Source organism: Crocuta crocuta, unplaced genomic scaffold (assembly GCF_008692635.1).
Source record: "Crocuta crocuta isolate KB4526 unplaced genomic scaffold, BGI_CrCroc_1.0 scaffold186, whole genome shotgun sequence".
Lineage (NCBI taxonomy): Eukaryota > Metazoa > Chordata > Mammalia > Carnivora > Hyaenidae > Crocuta > Crocuta crocuta.
Window position 1 is genome coordinate 10,170,467 of NW_027551569.1, and position 21,975 is coordinate 10,192,441.

Sequence of the window (21,975 nt, forward strand, 5' to 3'; positions counted from 1 at the left end):
ATATATACAGACATATTTGTAACGTCTGCTCCTACCACACAAAAGCAGGCATGGGCTGGTTCGGAGAATTCTACACACCAAACCTTATTTGCCTCATCAATAAAATATCTTTTCCTCATAGTGCTTTAAGAGAAGACAATTGTTCCAAGTACATGAAGTACCTGAGTCTGTTCACTATACTGAACGAGCATCTTTCTCTGCGGTTTTGTATGCCTAAGCTTTCTTCTGCGCAGAGACTGATAGAGCCTATCCCTTAGGCGGGGCCAGCCGCATGGACACTTATCACTGCGCTGCATTACAGTACCGCATTGTTACGATCCCACAGTGTCTTTCACGCTATCAAATTCCAAAGGCAACTGACCCCTGCATTTAATGACCCACCCACTGTGTTCTGCTTCGGTTGGTTCGTGTGGTCATTCCAGCTTCTCCTGTCGTGCTGGTGGTGCATTGCTGCTGTCGTCATACTTTAGCTTCTCCAAGCACCAATTCCCTTCTACCAATTTGCTTCTAACTTGCCACATGGAGTGCCACATGGAGTGCCGGGTCAGAAAATTAATGTACTGGAATTCAGAGTCCCTCTGTTTACTAAAGTACAAAAGCTAATTTAATTCTCATGTTCTCGTCTATTCAAAAGTCTATCTAAGATTCAATGATATTGGATTCAAAATAACTGACCTCCAATTTACACACATGGCACAAATTCTCATAATTTATTTATGGAGAAGATTTGGTTTTTCTTTGAAATAAAGCGATATTCCTTTAACAAAAGATTACCTTTGGTTCCCAACACAAATATAATAGGATCCTATTTCATGCTTATAGAGTAGGGACTCAAACATTACATTTGAAATAATTTTCTCAAACAGGAAAACAGCGGTTAAGAAACTCAGAAAAAAATTACAAAGTATAATTGAGCAAATATAAACCTTTCCACTCTGGTTGTTCTTTATAATCTGTTGAATCATGCAATAGATTAAGGGGTGCAAAAGAAAATGGTTTTTAAAAGTAATGCAGGCTACTAAAAGACACTTTCCTATCATATAGAATAGAACTTGATTGTACTTTTTCCTTTAAATATTCACCATGAGTTATGAAAAACATGGTTTAACATTATAAAAGAGTAATTAAATGCAAACGTGATCAACAGAAAAGGCCTTAGTTTGCATCTAAAACTTTTCTTCCGCTTAAGAAGAAAAATTGATGAAATCCAATTTTAACCAAAGTACTTGATTAATGGTGAGAAGTCCAATGAAAACAATAATTTGCTATATAACTGAGTATCAAAGAGAAGTTATAGTATATATATTGTTGCCAAAATAAAATTAAAATCCGTGTTACTAAATTAGATGTTCATGTTTCTCTGCTGGTATTATGTAAGAAATCAGGAATTCTGATATTCTTATTTTTACTATTGCTGAGTTTCACAATGACATGATTAGGAATCTCAAATATATTTCTATATTTAATCATTTTCTTCCACTTTAAGGAAAGGATACATTTGAGTAGCAGAACAGACTGGTCTGTATAATAGAAACAGTAGCACGATGAAGCATTTCCTATTCGCCAGGCAGTGTTCTAAGCATCTGAAATCTACAAATTCCTTTGATCCTCACAGCAATCCTGTGAGATGAGGAGGCTGAAGCTTCAAGAAGACGGGCACCTTTCCCACAGCAGAGCCCACATACCAGCAAGGGTGTCCAAAGTCATGTCATTATGTTAGGTCCCCTTCTACTCTACAGTATTTTGCTTTTGTACTTTATATATAGAGTACATTTTCTAGATCCCATCCTTCCACACTGCCAACACCACTCCACGTAATAAAACAAAACCACTGGAGAACTCATCAACACCTCCAGGTTCATTAGAATAACATCTATTTATGGTTTACATACAGTCACATGAACAGTCAAGCAGTATCCTGCTTTGCTGACACATTTCAGGAGTGTAGTACATAGGAACAGATAGCCCAGAAAAAATTCTTCTAAGCTGCCAAAAAGGACTGTAACAATTAATGCCGATATAAATAAATCTTTACCAATTATTTGAAATTTTATGTAATTTTTAAATGAGAACCAAAATATATCCCGTCTCACTACCTCCAATCTTCCAAAAAACCCAAACAAAACCCTAATAAAATGTGATAAAACAATGAGATATAAACCCTTCACACATTTAAGCTGTTTTGTTTTACTCTTACTTTATTCTAAACAGAAATAAAACTCAAATAAAAACAGGCCCTACAGTGTTCTTCCTTTGGCAAAAAAATGTTTTTTAACAGCCCACAAATCATCACATCAAAGTACATGGAAATTTTTAGTTCATTATCTGTTTCTTATTAACATTCAATGACTTGTTTGAACACAAAGGAGAGAAGACAAAACCTGGAATCTGGAAAAATATGAGCTCATAGTAGTCAAATATCTGCACTGAGAAGCAAATAAAACCTTTCAGGTAACTTTTCCTAAAAATCGGAGTACTTCAGATTCCCTGTGAAAAGGAAATGGCATTTTAAATACAAAGACATAGAGATTTACTATAGCTTGTATACATATTTTTTAGTATTCACATTTCAACAGTATTTAGAACAGCAGTATTTTTCTATCATAGCATGCTCACTCTTAAAATTTAATGACACCTTGAAAAATTAATCTCTATTTTTAAACCCAATGGTTTCTTCTATGTCATGAACATATCTGATATGCTTTGTGTGAAAAATCACTAAAAGCATTTCAAGACTTTTCATAAAAAACATAATGATACCCACACCAAAGGCTCAAGGGAATTTAATTACAATGCTGTCACCAAATGGTTATGATCACTTCAGATGTAATTAGTTCTCAATATTTAAGTTTGATAGACTGTCATCTTCTTTAGGTACTACAGATCTTTTTTTTTTTTTTTTTTACATTCTCATTAGAAATTAATCTTTAGTAGAAACTGTAACAAAGGGACCAAGAGAAGGTTTACGAGCTATCAGCCTGAATATAGAGGATGTGGATGGAGGATAAAAAAAAGCTATGATTCCAGCAACAGAAGATGTCAGGATTCTTCTGATCCTATTCAAGAACCAGATTCTATAATAACCACAACAGAATGAACTAACTATTCTAGGTAGGAAGTAACAGGAAGAAACAGTTCTGAAATAAATAAAGTGGTCAAACACACTGGCAATATAAACTCACCCACTGAATTCTGCACAATATGCCATAGGTCTAAAGTAAATAAGCTATTACTTTAACCAAACACCATCACTGTTATCACAGGGGGCATCACATATCCACTAATGGGTACTAAATGCCAATATAAACTGCAAATGTGGATGTAATAAACCTTAAATGTGATGCTAACAGAAAAACAAAAGGTTAATGCCTGAAACTTGAGTAAGCAAGAAATAAAACCAAAGAGAGAGACAAAAAAGAGGCACAAGTTTCAAAGTACCTAATCAGAGAGAAAGTAATATTTAGCAGAATCTTACATAACAGGTTGAGTGCTCTAATTCTGAAAGCTCAGTGGCACACACAGCCTATGAGATGACTAAAAGTGGTTTGTGACCTAATAAATTTCTACATTTTGTTGTTGCTACTGTCGGACAATGAAAGAAGAGAACGGATTTTTGTTATTCCTGGTAAAACATTAAGAGGTGGTGATTGACTCCAAAAAACCCAAGGCCGAGAAAAAATTGATATATTCAGTAACCCAACTGAAAAAATATTGTCTTGGTGTCTATACCAAAACCTTTTCTGAGACAATCACCTCCTTCCACATGGAAGAAAGTTTATTTTAATAACATAGTGGAAGGAGGGACAGTAACACGAGGCCCGTCTTAGTAAGTGCTACTCTCATCAGTAGTACCCACCGTTGAAGTGATGCTTGGGGAAATCTCTTCCTGTAATTTACTTACCTCCACTGCCTGCATCTTGCTCTTCGCCTTCAGGAAACGCAACCTGGCTTGGCAAGCTATTTCTAGACCGAGTGACTGTCTCTAACTGGGAAGCCCGGCCCAATAAAGATAGCTCATCTAGCACCTCTCCCTCTTTGGCCTCGAGATCAGATTTTGAAGTGGTTAAGGGTTTTGTACTTTCGGGTGCCATCAGCCTATTGGAGTCGTTCAAACACGCTACCGTGCCGCTGTCCAGGCTCAACACTCGGGCCCGGGTCTTGGCACTATTTGTGCTGGAAGTCCGACGTGTCGTCCGCTTTTTGCAAGTTCCTTCAGGACCCAGATGGGCTTTGTGTGCATGCTCAGAGTCAGGGCCTCTTTCTTTAGGGACGTGTTTGGTCTTGAGAGCACTGTATCTGCCCTCCGGAGACTGACACGAGTGAGAAGTGGTGCTAGAAGAGCTATCACTGCTGAACTGGTGGGCAGACTGCACACTTGACGCTCTGCTCAAGTCACTTTGGTCGCTAGAGTCCTCATCGTGACAGAAGATAGCACTATGTGGCTTTGTACCAGCAACACCTCGGAAGGAGACATAGTCCCTGTGCCGACTTGAATCAAAACTGCTGGCCCGTTTTTTCCCTGTCCGTCTCCGGCCTGACTTGTGGGCAGAGGCTGTCCGGTGGATCAAGCTAGAGGATTTGGGTCGTACATCCCCTTCCTTTTGCTTTCCACCACCGTCTTTACCAACTTTTGAGTCCACCGAGACAGCTGACTTCTCACTCTGCTCCTCTTTGTGGTCAGAGGTTTTCCCAAGTGGTCTGTCCCCCTGGGAAGTAAATTCATTTGCGTGGGGATTCTTATTGGCTTCTTCAGACGCAGAGGTGCTGAGATCTCTCTGATTGGGCAGGTCATCAGAGGTATTGGGATCCTTGGCCTCCTGAACCCCACTGTTCGTACTCACTTCCAAGGCAGTCTTTTCACTGTTAGTCCTTCTGTCACTGGTGCAGTCACTCTTGTCCTCTGGGTCAGCACAGCACTCTTCTTTCTTCCTTCCACTTTTCTTTCCTACTTGAGGAGACTCCTCGTGCTCCGACAAGATGCTCTCTATGTGAGTCGAGCTGGTCTGCTCGCTTTTGTAGCTGCTGACGGTGCTGTTGGTGTCACGGTCCGTCCCACTGCAGTAGCTCTCTGTTGACCCACTGCTCCGCGTGCTCAAGCTCCTCAGGCTGTCCACGCTTTTGTCTGCTTTCAGAGGTCTGCTCTTCCCGCTTTTTGTAGGTGGCTGAGAATGACTGTTTTTCAGCTCACCAACAAGCTGAAATTCCCCTGATAAACAAGAATTTTCCACCAAGGATTCTTTGGATCCAGAGTGAGGCTTGGAAGATTCTAACTCGCTAACCGGATCTAACCCCCGTCTTTGCGGATACAGGGGGAAGTCATTCAGTGAAGTGTCTGGAAAAGCCACAGCAGAGCTGGAAGTCCGTGGTACCCCTCGTGGCCGGTGATCTTTCCTGTAAGAGTGTGAATGTAAAGGGACGAGAGAAGCTACTTCTGTGTCACAGGCGTTGGACAGAGACTGATCGATGTGGTGGTGGTGGCCGTGACTCGGCAAGCTCACTTTGTCACTGAAGTCCCTTGGTAAGTCCTGTCCACAGGAGGATAAGGAAGGCTGAATGGAGATGAAGGAATCATTGGAGACCAGACGGAAGAGCTTCCGATCAGTTGCCAAATCTGTTTCAAACACATATTTGGAAATGTTAACACAAATCTATGATCTGCTTTTCTCCTGTTTAACAATGGAAAGAACTCACATCATACAGTAACTGGAGGAAAAACAATTTCTCAAGTAGTTCACTGAATAAAAGTTAGCCGGTCATTCCAAAGAGTTGGTTTTTATTTCACAGCTGGACAAAGAAAGCATTCTGTTGACAGAATGAACTGAACTTCCAAATCCTCGAATGGCCTGAGAAAAGGTTCCATAGACTATCAACAATAAGAGGCAACATAGGATTCTATTTAAAACAGTCCTGGATTTTTTTTTAAAAGATTTTATTTGAAGTAATCTCTGCACCCAACATGGGGCTTGAACTTACCACCCCAAGATCAAGAGTCACATGTTGTACCGACTGAACCAGCCAGACACCCCATAATACGGCCCTGGATTTTTATGTGAAGTCTGTCTCTGGCTTACTAACTGGATAGCCTTGGTTTCCAGAGCCCTAGTTCCTTCATTTATAAAATGAGATCTTAGTCTAAGTAGTACCATGAAATAACTGAGCTAAAGTGCTTATTAGCACATGCATTTCTTAGCATAATGCCAGGCACAATGAACTGTAGCTATCATTATTTTACCTCACTAACACAATACAAAAAAATCTTGAAAAGCGAATGTGATTATTTTACAAATCAAAAAACCCTAGAGTATTCTGAAACAAGAAAATCAAAAGGCTGACCAACCCCAAAGAAGATGTGATATAATGATTTAAGATACCTTGCTGTTCACAATGACCGAAAAGATTAAAACAACAGTTGTAGAGCAAAATACTGCATTTCCTCTTTCATCATTCATGCAACAATTACAAAATCCCTCATGAAAAACTACATGTCCCTATATACCTGTAAGACCATCCCTTTAACGCTCCACTTAGGGCAGTGATTAGTGATTGGAGTTACCATATGTACTATGTACATAAATAAATCCACCAACCTACCTACCTATATTGTAATTTATCTTGAAATACAGTTTGGCAATTGAACAGTACAATAGCTGACTTTTTATATGCTTTTTGACAGACAAGGATGGTTGAATCTGCTGTTGGCTCAATAAAAAAAAAAAGCTATCTTATAACTGCGTAGAAAAAATACAATAATAGATTTCGAGTTACACTCTTCCCAGGCAATCTCAATAATAAAAGCATACCTTCGTCCCCTAAGGTTAATATAAAATAAACATGAATTACTAGAGATGCGTATGTACTTTTTAAAAATCTAAAGCTAGGGGCGCCTGGGTGGCTCAGTCAGTTAAGCATCCAACTTGGGCTCAGTTCACGATCTCGCAGCTCCCCCGTGTTGGGCTCTGTGCTGACAGGTCAGAGTCTGGAGCCTACTTCAGATTCTGTATCTCCCTCTCTCTTTGCTCCTCCTCCCGCTCATGCTCGCTTGCTCTCTCTCTCTCTCTCTCTCTTACTCTCTCAAACAAAAATAAACATTAAAAAGCATCTTTTTTAGAAATCTAAATCTAGACTAGATTTAAATTAAAACCTTAGAAACAGCCTCTAGAATCTACCACATAAATTGATTTATAAATGGCCTATTAGGCTTTATCTTATGTTTTAAAGTCTTCAACGTAAGTATAAAATTCATGTTCTTTATTATTTGTCCAAAACAGCTACCACTGTATTTGGGGTTCTAATATCTCTAAATATCAAATTTTAAAAGTTAGCACTTTATTTACTTTTTTGTAGTATTAGATTATAAAGTTATTTCTAAAAACTCTCTATATCTAATAAGCAATTAGGAAATAGTGTGGTATTCACTTTTCAAAGTTATGAATTTTGTAGAACAAAAACTTAACAAGTAGCTGAAAATCACTAACTCTAATATATGAGAAAAGACTTTTTAAAAATGCCATCAAAACCAATTCCAAGACATTAACAAACCAGAAATATATTTTTCATTTAAAAAGAAACAGGCAGGGGTGCTTGGGTGGCTCAGCTGGTTAAACATCCAACTTCAGCTCAGGTCATGATCTCACAGCTCGTGACTTCAAGCCCCACATAAGACTCTGTGCTGACAGTTCAGAGCCTGGAGTCTGCTTCAGATTCTGTTTCCCTCTCTCTCTCTCTGCTCTTCCCCTATTCATGCTCTGTCTCTCTCTCGCTCTCAAAGGTAAATAAACATTAAAATAATAGTAACAATAAATAAATAAATAACATAATAAAAAAGACACAGGCAAACTTCCTTTAATACATGTACTTTTTCCAATGTTGCTAAATATACCATAAAAAAATCAAATCTTGTCATGAAGAACCTTAGGAGGTTTTAGGAAACTTTCAGGTAAATATGCTTTCTTAGATATTTTTCTCACTGGTAGCAATATAAGTCTAAGACAGGCTCAAATCAACACAAAGATGTACTAGTTTTCATCTAATTAACCCTTTAACCAAGAATTGCTACCAGTGGCATTTAGGATAAGAAAGGTATACTCACATACTGCTCATGGTGATGCAAACTGGTGCAACTTTTTATAAAACAATCTGTCAATGTGGCCAAAAGCCTCCCAAAAATATACACACTCACCCATGATCAGTAGCCTATTTCTAGAAATTGCTGCTAAAGGATAAAACAGCTAGTATGTAAGGTTTTAGCAAAATATTGTTCATTTCAGGTTGTTACAAAACTTCTTAAAACATAAGTATGAAAATTTCCAATAAAAAAAGGTCAAATAAATTGGATTGTCTATTAAAACATCACAGAGGAACTAAAAATGTTTTCAAAGATTACATAGTAATGTGAGAAAATACTTGAGGGAAAATGATTGTGCTATATAAAAAGTATGGTTCCAATCTGTAGAGTTAAAAAGAATATTAAGAGTTTATGTGCTTATGTTTGTAAGAATATTAAAAATAATATACCCTATTTAGCCATAAAAAAGAATAAAGTCCTGATATATGCTACAACATGCTAAGTCAAGGAAGCCAAACACAAAAAGCCGTATATCATATAATTCCATTTATAGGAGTGTCCAGAATAGACAAATGCATAGAGACAGAAAATAGAGCAGTAGTTCCCAGGGGCTGGTTGAAGGAAGAAACGGGAAGTATAATGGGTATGGGTTTCTTTGTGGGTGACAAGAATGTTCTACAATTGGATAGTGGTGATGGGTGCATAACTGTGAAAATACTAAAAGTCACTGTAGTGATTTAAAGTAGTGAATTAATAGCACATGAAGTATATCACAATACAAAAATAATTTTAAAAAGTGACACACCAAAAAAAAATAAGTTACGTCAGTGCCAAAAACATAAATTATTTTCTACATATTAACTATCTTTTCTAAAATCAACATATGTTACTTTTATAAACAAAAACCACATTTTCCTCCTCTCTTCTGGATCATCTCCATCAGTTATAAAAAAAAAACAAAAAAAAACAAGCTGTTATTTCTCTTATGTGTTCTTAGAAAATCCAAATCTCTCCTTTATCCTAACTTCCCTTGCTGGCTTTCACCTGAGTCTCTGATCCCCTTTACACAAATTCACCGAAAGTAATCTGTACTCACTCTTTTCAGTTCTTCTCCTCTAAACTTCTCCTGGTACTCTGATCCCCTCCATGAATACGCTTATCAAGGTCACCAACAACCTCTAACCCCATGGCCAGGTCTCAGCCTCATATCACCTCGTTCGTGGGCGATGCTGGACAAATCTGAGCGCTCCGCTCTCCCTGAAAACCCAGGTCTTCCTTGCACCTTACGCTCTGTTCCTGCATGGTCTCCAGCACCTATGAAACTGGAGTGGCTTAAAGCTCAACCCCTGGAACTTTTCTTTTTTCCATCTACACCCCCTCTTTTCTAGATCTCATCCAGCGTTCTGGTCCCACGATAACTAAAATTCAGAAATACTTGTAACTAGGTCTCTCCATCTTCTACGCAGCCCCCACACTCAGGGGAATAGGCTAAAGTACTGACTTTGGGTAGGGGGAAAAATGAGTGTGGCTGGAGAGAGAAAATTGTAGATAAGCCCTTCTTAAAAGGGAAAAATTAGAGCACACATCCCCTCATCCTCCGTTCACTCTCAATCATGCTGAATCATGTTGATAAAATGAGTGCCAACTAATCAATAAGTGCTAACCAACTAAACGTCGCTGTCCGGTAAACCCAAACCAGCCAGAGAAGAGGAAGAGCCCCAAGTGACAATTAAGCCAGAATGAACAACTGCCACTAGGTGGTGCCAAATCGTAGCCATGACCAACAAATTTGGATCCGGGACCCTGAACTTCATTGCAGGCTTACCCAGTTAGTTTATAAACTTCATGATAACCCAACCCACAGTTAATGTGACCCAATTTTTTTTTATTTATACACTGAAAACTCATAAATTTAAAACTTCAACCTAGGGGCACCCAGGTGGCTCAGTTGGTTAAGCATCCGACTTCGGCTCAGATCATGATCTCATGGTTCATGGGTTCAAGCCCCACGTCGGGCTCTCTGCTGACAGCTACCTCAGAACCTGCAGCCTGTTTCAGGTTCTGTGTCTCCCTCTCTCTATGACCCTTCCCTGCTCATGCTGTCTCTGTCAGAAATAAGTAAAAAACATTTAAAAAATAAAAATAAAACCTCAACCTAGACTTGTTACCTGAAATCTAGACCTACCCTAATTATCTATTAATTATTGCCACTTAGAGGTCTAACAGCATCTCATACCGGATATGCCCCAAACTGAACTCCCCATCTTACTCTCCTCCCTGCTCTCCCAACTCCTACATCTGCCCCTTCTCAGCCTTCCCCTTTCCATCCTCCACATCACTTAATCCCAAAACCTTATACTCATCCATTAGTACTATTTCTCTTACGTGATATATCCTAATCCATCAATATCAACATATCCTCTCACTAATTTCTACTCTCTCAGACTACTTCTCACTGCCCTGCTCTGTGCCTTGGATTATTGCAATAATATGCTAACTGAGCTTCTGCTCCAGCCTTTACCCCTTTTAATCATAGCCACAGTGATTCGGTTAAAATGTAATTCAGATCATGACACTCCTCTGCTCAAAACCCTTCAGCAGTTCCTAATCTCACTGGGAATTAAAACCACAATCTTTAAAATGTCTTACAAGACTATACAGTTTGTACCCTCACTTACTTCACATCTGCCACACTATTTTTCAAACCTGACAGGCATGTTGCTACTTAGGACCTTTGCCTGTGCTGTTATCTTTGCATAGAGATCCCCTCTCCCCCGCATATCATGATAGCTCACTCCTTCACCTCCTTCAGGTCTTCACTCTCAGCTAGGCTTTCCTTTGACCACTCTATTTAAACTTAAATCCCAACCCCTACCACTCTATTCTGATTGCTACTGATATGATTCCATATGTATAGTATGGAAGTCATGTAAGGGTAGGATCTTTGGTCTGTTCACTGATTTATTTGCGGTACTTAGAATGATGCTCAGAGCATATAATAAGCACTAAAAAGTATCTGTTAACTGTTATCTATGTGTGTTATCTGTTAAATGTTCAATGCTATCATATTAAAATATTACATGATAGAAGTTACAAAACTATATAAAAGTGGTGTAACACAATTGAAAACATGATTCAAAACTAGATTTCAATTCTAGGGCTGCCACTTTGCAGCTGTGTCACTTTGGGCAAGTTTCTTATAACTTCTCTATTAGCCATGATAGTCCATCTGTAATGTGAGAACCGCATTAACATCAAACGCTTACAGAGATTAACCATATGAATGTGCATGCAATGCTTACAAGAAGACCAAAACCAGCAGTTGACAAACTAAGACCCGTGGAGCCAAATTGGCGCTCTGCCTGTGTTTGAATAAGGTTTTAGTGTAACACAGTCACGCTTACTCATTTACGTGCTGTTTATGGCTCCTTGAGCTCTACAACGGCAGTTGAGTAGTTGCAATAGAGACCATATGGCCTACGAAGCTATCTGACCATTTAGAGGAAAAGTCTGCTGACTCCTAGCATATATAATAGTGTGCGCTCAGTGAATGTTAGACATCACTTTCTATGTCAATATGTATCTGCAAGGATAGGTCTGTGTGTATATAATTCCCAACCCAACAGATTACAACATTCTTGCTCATGCATGGTACTTTCCAGATATAAAAGAAAGAAATATGGCTCCTAAATGCAGCAGCACTAGGCCCTCTAAGATCATTACCTAGTTTTTGAGACGTTCTGATTGCATATCACAGAAAGGGTTACTAATTCTCAAACTGGTCAATTCACCTTCACCATTTATAAGAAAATAGTTTCTATATTATACAGTATGTTTAGAAAGTTTCAGAGGGGAGGGGTGTATCAGCAGGGGTAGCCCACAAAAGGAAATAAATGATGGGGTACTGCAATTCCAAAAGGCAGAGCGACAGCATAATAAACTTATGTTCCAAGAACAAGAACCGAACACTCTTGTAAGAAGTGGACCTAGGTAAAATACTAGATTAAGAGGAAAATGTCATAATTCAGTGATCTATTTGTAACTATTTATAACTATTTGTAACTACATAACTTAAGTTTCATAATCTAAAATATATTTTTTAATGCTTATTTATTTTTGAGAGAGAGAGAGCATGTGCAAGTGGGAAGGGGCAGAGGGAGAGGGAAACAAAGGCTCTGAGCTGTCAGCATAGAGCCCGATGAGGGGCTCAAACTTACAAACTGCAAGATCATGACCTAAGCCAAAGTCGGATTCTTAACAACTGAGCCACGCAGATGCCCCATCCTAATTAAGTACAGAAAATTTATCAGCTTGCCTGCCTTCTGAAAATCACATACAGGCTAATAAAAACAACAGGATGGAAACTGGGAAACAGGTTTCTGTCTCACTGATTATGTAACTTGGGATAATCTCCATTTGAAAATGGGATAAACATACCCATCCTTTCATGTTTGGAAATAATGAAACATAAAAATGTAGCAGTTCTTAAATTTAAAAAACTCCATCAAACCCAAAATACTCAATTGTAATGAAATTGAACAAAGTGGGGGCGGGGGTGAATCACTTAACGCCCAAATTTCTGTTAAAAATCTGCTACAGGAGGCACCACGTTGGAGACAGACATAGTTTCTCTGTCAGTCTAACAGCAAATTATTTCCCTACTAAAACATACTATTGGGCAAAACATGAAGCAATTGACATTTAGGGGTCCTACTAGACGGAAAATAACAGCTTCACATGGGTTAATACACTACGGCAAGATGCTCTGACCCCCTACAGACTAGCAGATTATCTCCCATCTCATACTCACTTCAGGGCACAGGCTCAGAAAATTTTTCTCTCCATGTCTACTTGGCAGAACACGAGTCAAGTGAATTCCAGAGAACTACAAGTACTTACAGGGGCACCTGGGTGGCTCAGTCCATTATGCGTCCAACTCTTGATCTCAGTCTGTTACACGTCCACGTCAAGATCTCATGGTTCATGAGTTTGAGTCCTCATTGGGCTCTGCGCTGACAGTGCAGAGCCTGCTTAGGATCCCCCCCAACACCCACCTCTCGCTCTCTCTCTGCCCATCCCCCATGCATGCACATACACTCACTCTCAAAAAATAATAGATTTTTTTTAAAAACCTTTTCAAAAATTAAAAAAATAAAAGTACTTATAACACTGTTTTACCATTATCCAAGTTAAGAATTTTAATACTTCTTTACAATATCTTTTTTTTTTAATTTTCTTGTTGTTTTATTTATTTCTGAGAGACAGAGAGAGAGACAGCGTGAGCAGGGTAGGGTCAGAGAGAGGGGAAGACACAGAATCTGAAGCAGCCTTCAGGCTCTGAGCTAGCTGTCAGCACAGAGCCCAACGCAGGGCTCGAACCCACGAACGTGAGATCATGACTTGAGCTGAAGTTGGACACTTAACCGACTGAGCCACCCAGGTGTCCCTACAATATCATATTAATTTGTTATAAACTTCTGCCAAAATGTAAGCAGCATATTCTACAAACTCATCCTGGACCCCATGATATATGGTATCAGTGTAAAGTATAATGTTCTTACCTTGTTCTTCACTTCCTTCCTTACAAAGACTAGAGCTCTGGCCCAGACTTAAGCTAATATCATCAGAAGTCTTTGCGGTGTCTGTATCTCCTACAAAATTAAGAGAAACATGTAAACACATTATATTAGAAGCAAAGGCTGTACGGTGTGGCATAACAAGAAGGATGCCAACTACACTCATTTGCTAGACACTGTACTGGCACACGCTATCTACTAGAGCGGTTTTTGTTTAGCACATGTTACAATAATAGAAGATACACCGAACAGGAAGCATCATAGACTATCAAACCATATCTTTATTCTCACAGCACTATCAGCGAAGTACTACAGAAAGCTTCATACTACTAGCTAATAAAACTTCCTTTAGAAAGAAGCAATTTTTTAAAAGAAATGTAAAGTATATAATAACAGCTTGAAACAATATAAATTTCCTCCCCAGAGATAATTATAAAAATTCCCCTAAAAAGTATAGAGAAAAATATGAATTTATCTGAAAGAGATGTATGTAATAGGCACATATAAGATGTACTGAAAAATACTCTCCCTCTTTTTTACTGTCTCATTTGTGCCCAAAAAAGGTTTCACATCAAATTACTTAGTTTTCCACAAACCTCACCAAAACCCATGAAAGTATTTTCCTTCAAGGCAAGAAAGTTTCTTATAGAGAAAACTTACAATTCATGCAATGTAATGCAAATGTTCAATTATGTTTGTGAGATTTGGATGATGGAAAGAGAACCAAACTTAAATCAAGTAACCTTTAATACAAGATACATAATTGTATCTATGAAATAATTTCACGAATGGTTTTTCATTACATGTGAATACACAGTACTCAGTTATCTTTATTACATCCAAAAATGACATGGGAAGTCACAGGCAACTTTCAGCTTAGATAATGTCTACCTTTAATAGTTGCTGCTGTTCCAAGACGAGAGGAACCAGATCCAATCTGAAAATACGATATTAAGTAAAACCAATTAAAATGCTGTATCATTATCAATATACACTAGCAAAATTATCAAGCAAAACTATCGCATTATTAAAACATGCTATCAGTCACTTTTATTAATATTAAAATATCCCTGTTGGGCGTGTTAGATCAGAGCCACATAAGCTGTTGGCTGTGACACATCTGAATATGTTACAGATGTGCTAGGGCCCTGAATCCCTCTGCTGCTTAGGACTGATGGAGCCCACAAGCAGGATGCCCCCAGCACCAAGCAATCCATGTCACACAGTTACTACCATTTTTTATATTGCATCATGACATGTTCCTATTGTAAACACAAGCAAAACTGGCTGTTGAGTCTACCTGAAACAAATTTAGACTTATCAGGGCATATAAAAGGAGGGCTTGGGACAAAGCATTCACATATGCTACAAAGAGCAACCTAAATCTTACTGTCAAGTTGTTAGTGTATCAATATGAATTTTCCTGATTGCTAGACGAAAAGTAAGTAGTACTTCTTTGTAGACTGCTATAACATCTTTAAAAAGAAAAAAAAACTAAGGAATCCATAAAAAATGGCTTTTTAGCACTAACTATAAACAGAAAACTAAAACCTATTGCATTTTTAATGCTTCTATTCCAGATGACAGAACACCCCCCTAAAATCTCAGCCATCATTCATTACACTACCATAAAAATCATATAAACAAACATCACAAATTCCATAAACACATCAAAGAAACCAAACATAACAACATGACAGTTACTAAATCCACAAGTCCTAGTAACTTTCTATAACCTGTTTTCAAGAGATATTGGAAGAACACAGTCCAGCAAATTTAATGTTTTAGAATAAAATTACGAATATTCATACAATACTTTGTATTTTACCAAATCTTTCCTTTCAATGAATCAACGGACTAGGTGTATAAAATAAGAAATTTGCTCAAAATATAAGTCAATATGGAGTTCAAAGAGGCATGAGACTTTCTTGATCTGATGGCAATTAAGTGGTGTACACAGATATAAAACCCACTGTGCTATGCACTTAAGAAGTGTATACTAGGGGCGCCTGAGTGGCTCAGTTGGTTAAGCGTCTGACTTCGGCTCAGGTCATNTTAATAAATAAAACATTAAAAAAAGTAAAGAAAATAAAATCTGAAATTATATTTTAAAAAAAAAGAAGTGTATACTATGCTGTAGAATAGTTATATGTCTGTGAAAAAGTAAAAAAAAAATATACAAACAGGTTAGAACTACTCTTGATTCAGCCAATAAAAAAAAAAAAAAAGCTTTGCAACATTTTTAAACTACTTATTAAGCTTGATTCTCCTGATTTTTCCTTATCTCTGGCTTCAACTAGCCATAAAAAGCATTGCAACTAGATAGAAAAAATTCTAAAAACATTTTTACTCTAAAACAAAGTTTCATTCTTACCATACCTGCCAGATAAGTTATAGAATTCGTATATGTTATTTTTCAACTAGAATAACAAACATGTAACTCCCTAGATAGAAAAACAAGTAAGCAGGGACGCCTGGGTGGCTTAGTCGGTTAAGCGTCCGACTTTCGCTTAGGTCATGATCTCACGGTTCGTGGGTTCGAGCCCCACGTCGGGCTCTNTTCTCTCTCCCTCCCTCCCTCCCTCTCTCTCTCTCTCCCCCCCTCCCCATCCCTCTCCCCCATTATCTCTCTCTCATTCTCTCAAAAAAAAAAAAAAGCAAGTCAAGGTTCACATCACCTCTTTCTATTAGAAACAATAAAACTTGAATATGATTATGGCAGTCATTTGGTCTCAACCACAAAGAATCGTTCCCTTTTCTTTCCTTAACAAGATTCCCACTCTGCTCCGATGATGTGTGTCTGTCTTTAGATCTCTGAGAAGGGGGCCCAGCCTCCAGTCTAGGGGTACGCCTTAGAACATATGCAAGAGACTGCGGCGGGCTTCAGGGAAAGATCTCTGCATGTCTGAGAAGACAGCTGAGGACAAGTCGCCCAGTGTGCCGTGCTTCTTACTTCCAGCAGGGCCATAACTAAAGCTGCTGTGCTCATCCTGCAGCCCTGACGGAAAAGCCAACCCAGGTCCTAACATCACTGGGCTGCTGAACAAATGCCACACAGCCCCCTCTGGACCTGGACGACAAACATAAACTCTTATTTCTTTAAGTCCCTTAATCAGGTGAGTTCTATTACTTGCTGACTTAATGGATAGAATGGGTGGTTATACTTTATTCTTTGGGCTTTTCTGTATTACTTAAATTTATCCCCCCAAAATATAAGAGTTGGGACTATTTACACAATGAAACAGGGGATTGAGAATATGAATTACAGTACAATCAAATAGGAAAATGCATTCCCTAAATGTCACTGTAGAAAACAGTTAATGACATTAACATTCATGATACAGCCAATAAAGAAAACCAAGTTCTAAAGAGCATGCATACTATAATCCCACTTTAATAATGAATTTTGATTATGACATTATGGATAATTTTTATTTTCTTCTGTTTGCTTTCCCTCACTAGCTATTTTTGTAAAAATGGACACATTTAGAAAAGGACAAATTTAAGGGGGAAAAAGGTAGTTTGCACAAACCAAAAGAGTCCACTTGTTTTCTTCTCTTTTGTAAGTGCCATAGGAAAGGTCAGGAAGGATTATGGGTGTCAGAGAAGAAAAATTTCCTCCAATTAAAGAACAATCAGGCAAGGCCACCTCCTCCACGAAGACACTGCCCCTTCCTCTGGCTGGAAAAGAATTATTTTCTCCTCCTAAAGCATTAGTCCCTTTTCTGTACCATCCCGAAGATAATTATTACTTTGTATCTTTTTTTCCCTTGGTAACATAGGTCATGTTCATGACTTTGGTTATTTATAGCAAATCTACTGATACTGTAAACTCTCTGAGGGTGAGACCCCCTCCCCACTCCATTCAAGTAAACTAACTTGAAAGCTATCTGGCACTAAAATATATGAAGACAAGTGACAAAAGGAAAAGAGGGAAAGGGAGGAAGGGAGCAGTAAAAAACAAGAAAAAAGAAAGGGAAGGGAAATAGATGGTAGATGATGGAAGGGAGAGAGGGTAGAAGTAGCAAGAAGTAAACAATGATAATAACAAGTGAGATAGAGCCACTATGCTCTAGTTAACTATCTGTACTAGATAGTACAGGACATTCACACAAATAACTATGATCATGTGTAATAACTGCTACATGATAAAATATGTACAAGGGATACAGTATATCTTCTGGTAATATCTCTACCAGTCTACAAAAAGGCTGACTCTACTTCTTCAATTCAACTTCCCTAAAGGGTAATAATAATCATGTCAACCATTTATTTTGTTGCCAACAGGATAAAACTAAAACACCAATTCAAAGTACCACAATAACTTCCAATATTTGCCAATGTTTATTCACAAGTTAGTATTTTAAGGAAAACCAAATAAGGTAAGCCATGCACTTGTGTGCAGACAAGCTTTAATAACAGTTGGATGGGAGTCCCTCCCTGAAACATGGTGGAGTTACTGAAGACGGCTGTATCCTTTTAACTGTCCTACTGAAAAAAATGATAAAAAGTTTGGCTCTTCAAAGGATTGTGGGGAAAAGACAGTCTTACTCCCTAGGTAAACTTACATTGCCAACACATGTTAGTGTGAACAAAGGCCCGGGTTAATTAAGCATATAAAACATGCAGCCTTAATGAAGGACTAAGTCATTTCATAAAGAGACAGAGAAAGCCAGGTGAACCAAAAGAGGTTCAATGATAGAAATGCTTTTCCTTCAACTGGTATTGTAAAAATTGAAACTTAAAAAGTATGAAAATGTCACAGTCATTTTCCATAATGTCCTTTGTATGTGGGTGTGTGGGTGTGTGTGTGTGAGTGTGTGTGCATACACGCACGCATGTGTGTTTTAACTCTGACATTTCCCATCTGCTTGTTATGGAAAGAATTCAATACTACACGACATTCCATCACAACTAAAACTGCAACCAAAAATTCATCCACTTGAAGTTTAAATCATGAAGTACAATTGAAATAGAGGCAAATCTTCTATATAAGACCCTATTTAAAATTTTTATTCACAGAATATGGTGTTTTTCCTAATACTATTCTGAGATAGTGTAAGGCTAAACAATGTGGAATAGCAGAATATTTACTGTGGGCCAGTTAGGGTAACTAGGTCTGCTATGTTATTCTTTTTTTTTTTTTTTTAATTTTTTTTAAACGTCTTTATTTTGAGAGACAGAGAGAGAGCAGGGGAGAGGCAGAAAGAGAGGGAGACACAGAATCTGAAGCAGGCTCCAGGCTCTGAGCTGTCAGCACAGAGCCCAACGTGGGGCTTGAACCCACAGACCATGAGTTCATGACCTGAGCCTAAGTCAGATGCTTAACTGACTGAGCCACCCAGGCATCCCACGTTATTCATTTCTTAAATGAAGAGCCAGGTCTGATTTTACCTCTAAAGTTCTACTATCTATGTAGATAAAGATAACTAGCACCTATTCACCGAAAGGCAACCCTGCACAAGGCAATCTATTAGACAGTGGAGGAAAGAGGAAAATCTGCTCTGTAGAGGCTTACCGACTGCCACATATGATCACGTGCCAAAACCCAAGAGCTAAATAAATACATCAATAAGTGCTCCATATGCAAGAGAGAGGCAATACCAGAAGGTCTCTGAAAATCTGGAGACACAGGGGATGGCTATAACAAAAGTTAGAGTCAGGCCAGAAAGTTAAAACAAACAAACAAAACAAAACAAAACAAAAACCTAAGTCTGTGGAGCAGAATGGAAGAAGAGTGATTCGACCCACAAGTACAGTAGTAGAACAATAGACAGACTGCAGTGAAAAATCAAGAAATGAGGTTTAGACCCTAAGACAAATCCATGGTCTCCTCTTCTATATAACGAAAAGGGTGACATAATAACCCACTACAACCCACAGTTACCTAGAATTCCAGCATGACAAGACTCCTGAGTTTCTGGCTAAGCTTCCCCTCTGATGATTATACAGCGTTACTCCAGCTAGCAGGCTCATGTGCTGGGAGGGCAAGCAGGACTAAGTGGGGCTTGGATTAGTGCGGCAGATGTTTAGGGTGAAAGAAATGCAGCAGTGAAGGCCCAGCTGAGGTTAGACAGAAAGACAGGCAATAGCCATGCTTTGAGAGCAAACTTTCAGAGTTACTATTTTAAGTTAAAAGTTATAGAACAGAAAGACATTAAAATCGGCAAAAGCAGATTTGTATTGTACATCTAACTCTATCACTAACACCTTGAACAGCAAGATTTTAGAAAGTTTTTTTTATTAAGTATAATCAAGATATAGTATATCAGTTTCAGGGGTATGACACACTGATTCAACAATTCTATACATTACTCAGTGCTCACCACAGTTAGTGTAGATTTGGAAGAAGTTAAATTTTTTTGCCATGTTTAAGCTAGGAATAACCCCAGACATCTATACCCTTCCAATACAATTTGCCAATTCCCTTCCAATACAAAACAAAAAAACAACAAAAAAAAGTGAAGGTAAATGAGAGTGAAAGCTAGGACCTAATTTTCCTAAGAGCATTCACCACAACTGTCATGATCAAAAACTGCAGGCAATCGTAGTTGCCTGAGTAGTTTTGCTGAGCATGCTGCATGCTCAGCAAAAAGGCACTTAATTAATGTGAAAATTCAGTTAAAAGTAAGAATACTAACAAAAGAAATTATTAATAAACCATCAAAAATTTATTAACCAGTGAGATACACCCAAACACCAACAGACTATTTCAGACAGAATTACCTGAGACCATCAAGAGGAAGGAAAAAGACAAGATAAAATAGCAGGTCCCCACCTGGTTACTTGGATCTAGGCCAGCATAAGAATTTCTTGAACTGCAACCAACTGGGGGTGTAGCCTCTCGAATGAATTCAGACATTTCAATCCCTCCACCAGGATCGCTGTGGGGAAGATTGAGAAAAAGAGAGTAACTGTCATTATTCTGCCACCAACGGTTTTTTATTATTTTTAAGTTACGATACCTTTTTCTACAAAACTAAAATATACTAATTTCTAACAGAGAAAATTACAATTTATAAAAAGATCATTCTTCATTTGTAAGTCTTATAGTCTGAACTATTTTGTAACCATGTCACTCCCTGAAAATATTTAAAACTCTCACCCAAACAGTCAGTGCCCAATCCAACATTAGAAAGTAGCCTTAATGACAATTATGGACGCTAAATACAGCACATATTTTACGACATGTGCCATAAAACCACTCTAGCCAAGCCATCATTTGCCTTTTGTTTCCCAAGAGCAGAGAGAAATTGGCCATGGCAAGCACAGAAGGTAATCACATGTTAGACTACCCGTCTCCAAGCGCACAGCCTCACTGAGCTGCATGACACTGTGATGAACATACAAAAGAACAGTCAGCCTTAACTACAGCCTCTATCTGTAGTTTTTAAGTTAACAGCATTTAACTGCAATACTAACTTGTGTAGAAAGTTAAGATTTTAGATTTGTACAGAGTTAGAAGGCTTAAGTTTAAAAAGTAAAATAATGGGATGTAGTAAATCAGGTATGAGACAAGAGAGAAAAGTACTAAGTTCAAAAACCTGAAGAAGTCTACATACAGTACTTAAAGATAAGAGGATCCCCAAAGGAAAAAACATCACACCAAATTTCAAAAAACTTAGAAAGTTTTATAATAAGATCCCTCAGGAACATAACTTTTAGAACAACTCAGGCCTAAAAGTTACCATAATCCTATGTCTTGCCCAAATTTTTTTACTCATTCTACTTGGTACATACAGAGGAAACACTCGATAAACTTCTCAGTTATTATTATCAAGGGTAAATGTTCTAGCATACATGCCAGAATTATAGTAGATATAAACTATCCTGCCATCCAGCATCCAGTTCAGTCATCTGGTTAACAATAACAACAGAAAGCAACCCCAAAATTCTTCTGGTGAGCCACCTCACCCCAAACTCTCATATGGTTTTGGGTAATGTTAACCACATAGTCTCAGGTTTAGAGGGGAGCACTACTGGCCAAAGCAATCAGCACATTCCATTCTTTTGCTCATAGAACTTAGTTCTAGAATAAGCACAGGACCCAACTCAGGTTAGTATGAACCAGGCCAGGAGTGTTCTACTGTTAAGAGAGGATATTTCTCTATACCTGCTAGTCTTAATGCTGAGACGATTTTAGGCCTGGGGCTGCTGCAGCCATTTTATAATCTTAAGAGGAGGCACTGTCTAAGAAACCAAAGGAACAAAAGGAGCCCAGCCCGGTAAAGATAAGCCAGGTCATGAAGTGACTGAAACCACACCTTACCAATTTGAAGACATCCCTCACACGTAGATTTTCAGTAACGTGTGCCATAAATTCCCACAAGCCTA

General features: G+C 38.3%; 1 protein-coding gene across 1 annotated transcript in view; it reads right to left on the reverse strand.

Annotated features, from left to right (window-relative positions):
• The window catches only part of PCNX1 (pecanex 1), a 168,988-nt gene that overhangs the window by 96,170 nt on the left and 50,843 nt on the right, over positions 1-21,975 (reverse strand). Inside the window, exons 6-9 of the mRNA XM_077750650.1 lie at positions 20,420-20,525; positions 14,533-14,578; positions 13,627-13,716; positions 3,902-5,611 (exon numbers count right to left, since the gene is read on the reverse strand). Coding sequence (XP_077606776.1) covers positions 3,902-5,611; positions 13,627-13,716; positions 14,533-14,578; positions 20,420-20,525 — 1,952 coding nt within the window. The remainder of the gene's footprint in view (positions 1-3,901; positions 5,612-13,626; positions 13,717-14,532; positions 14,579-20,419; positions 20,526-21,975) is intronic.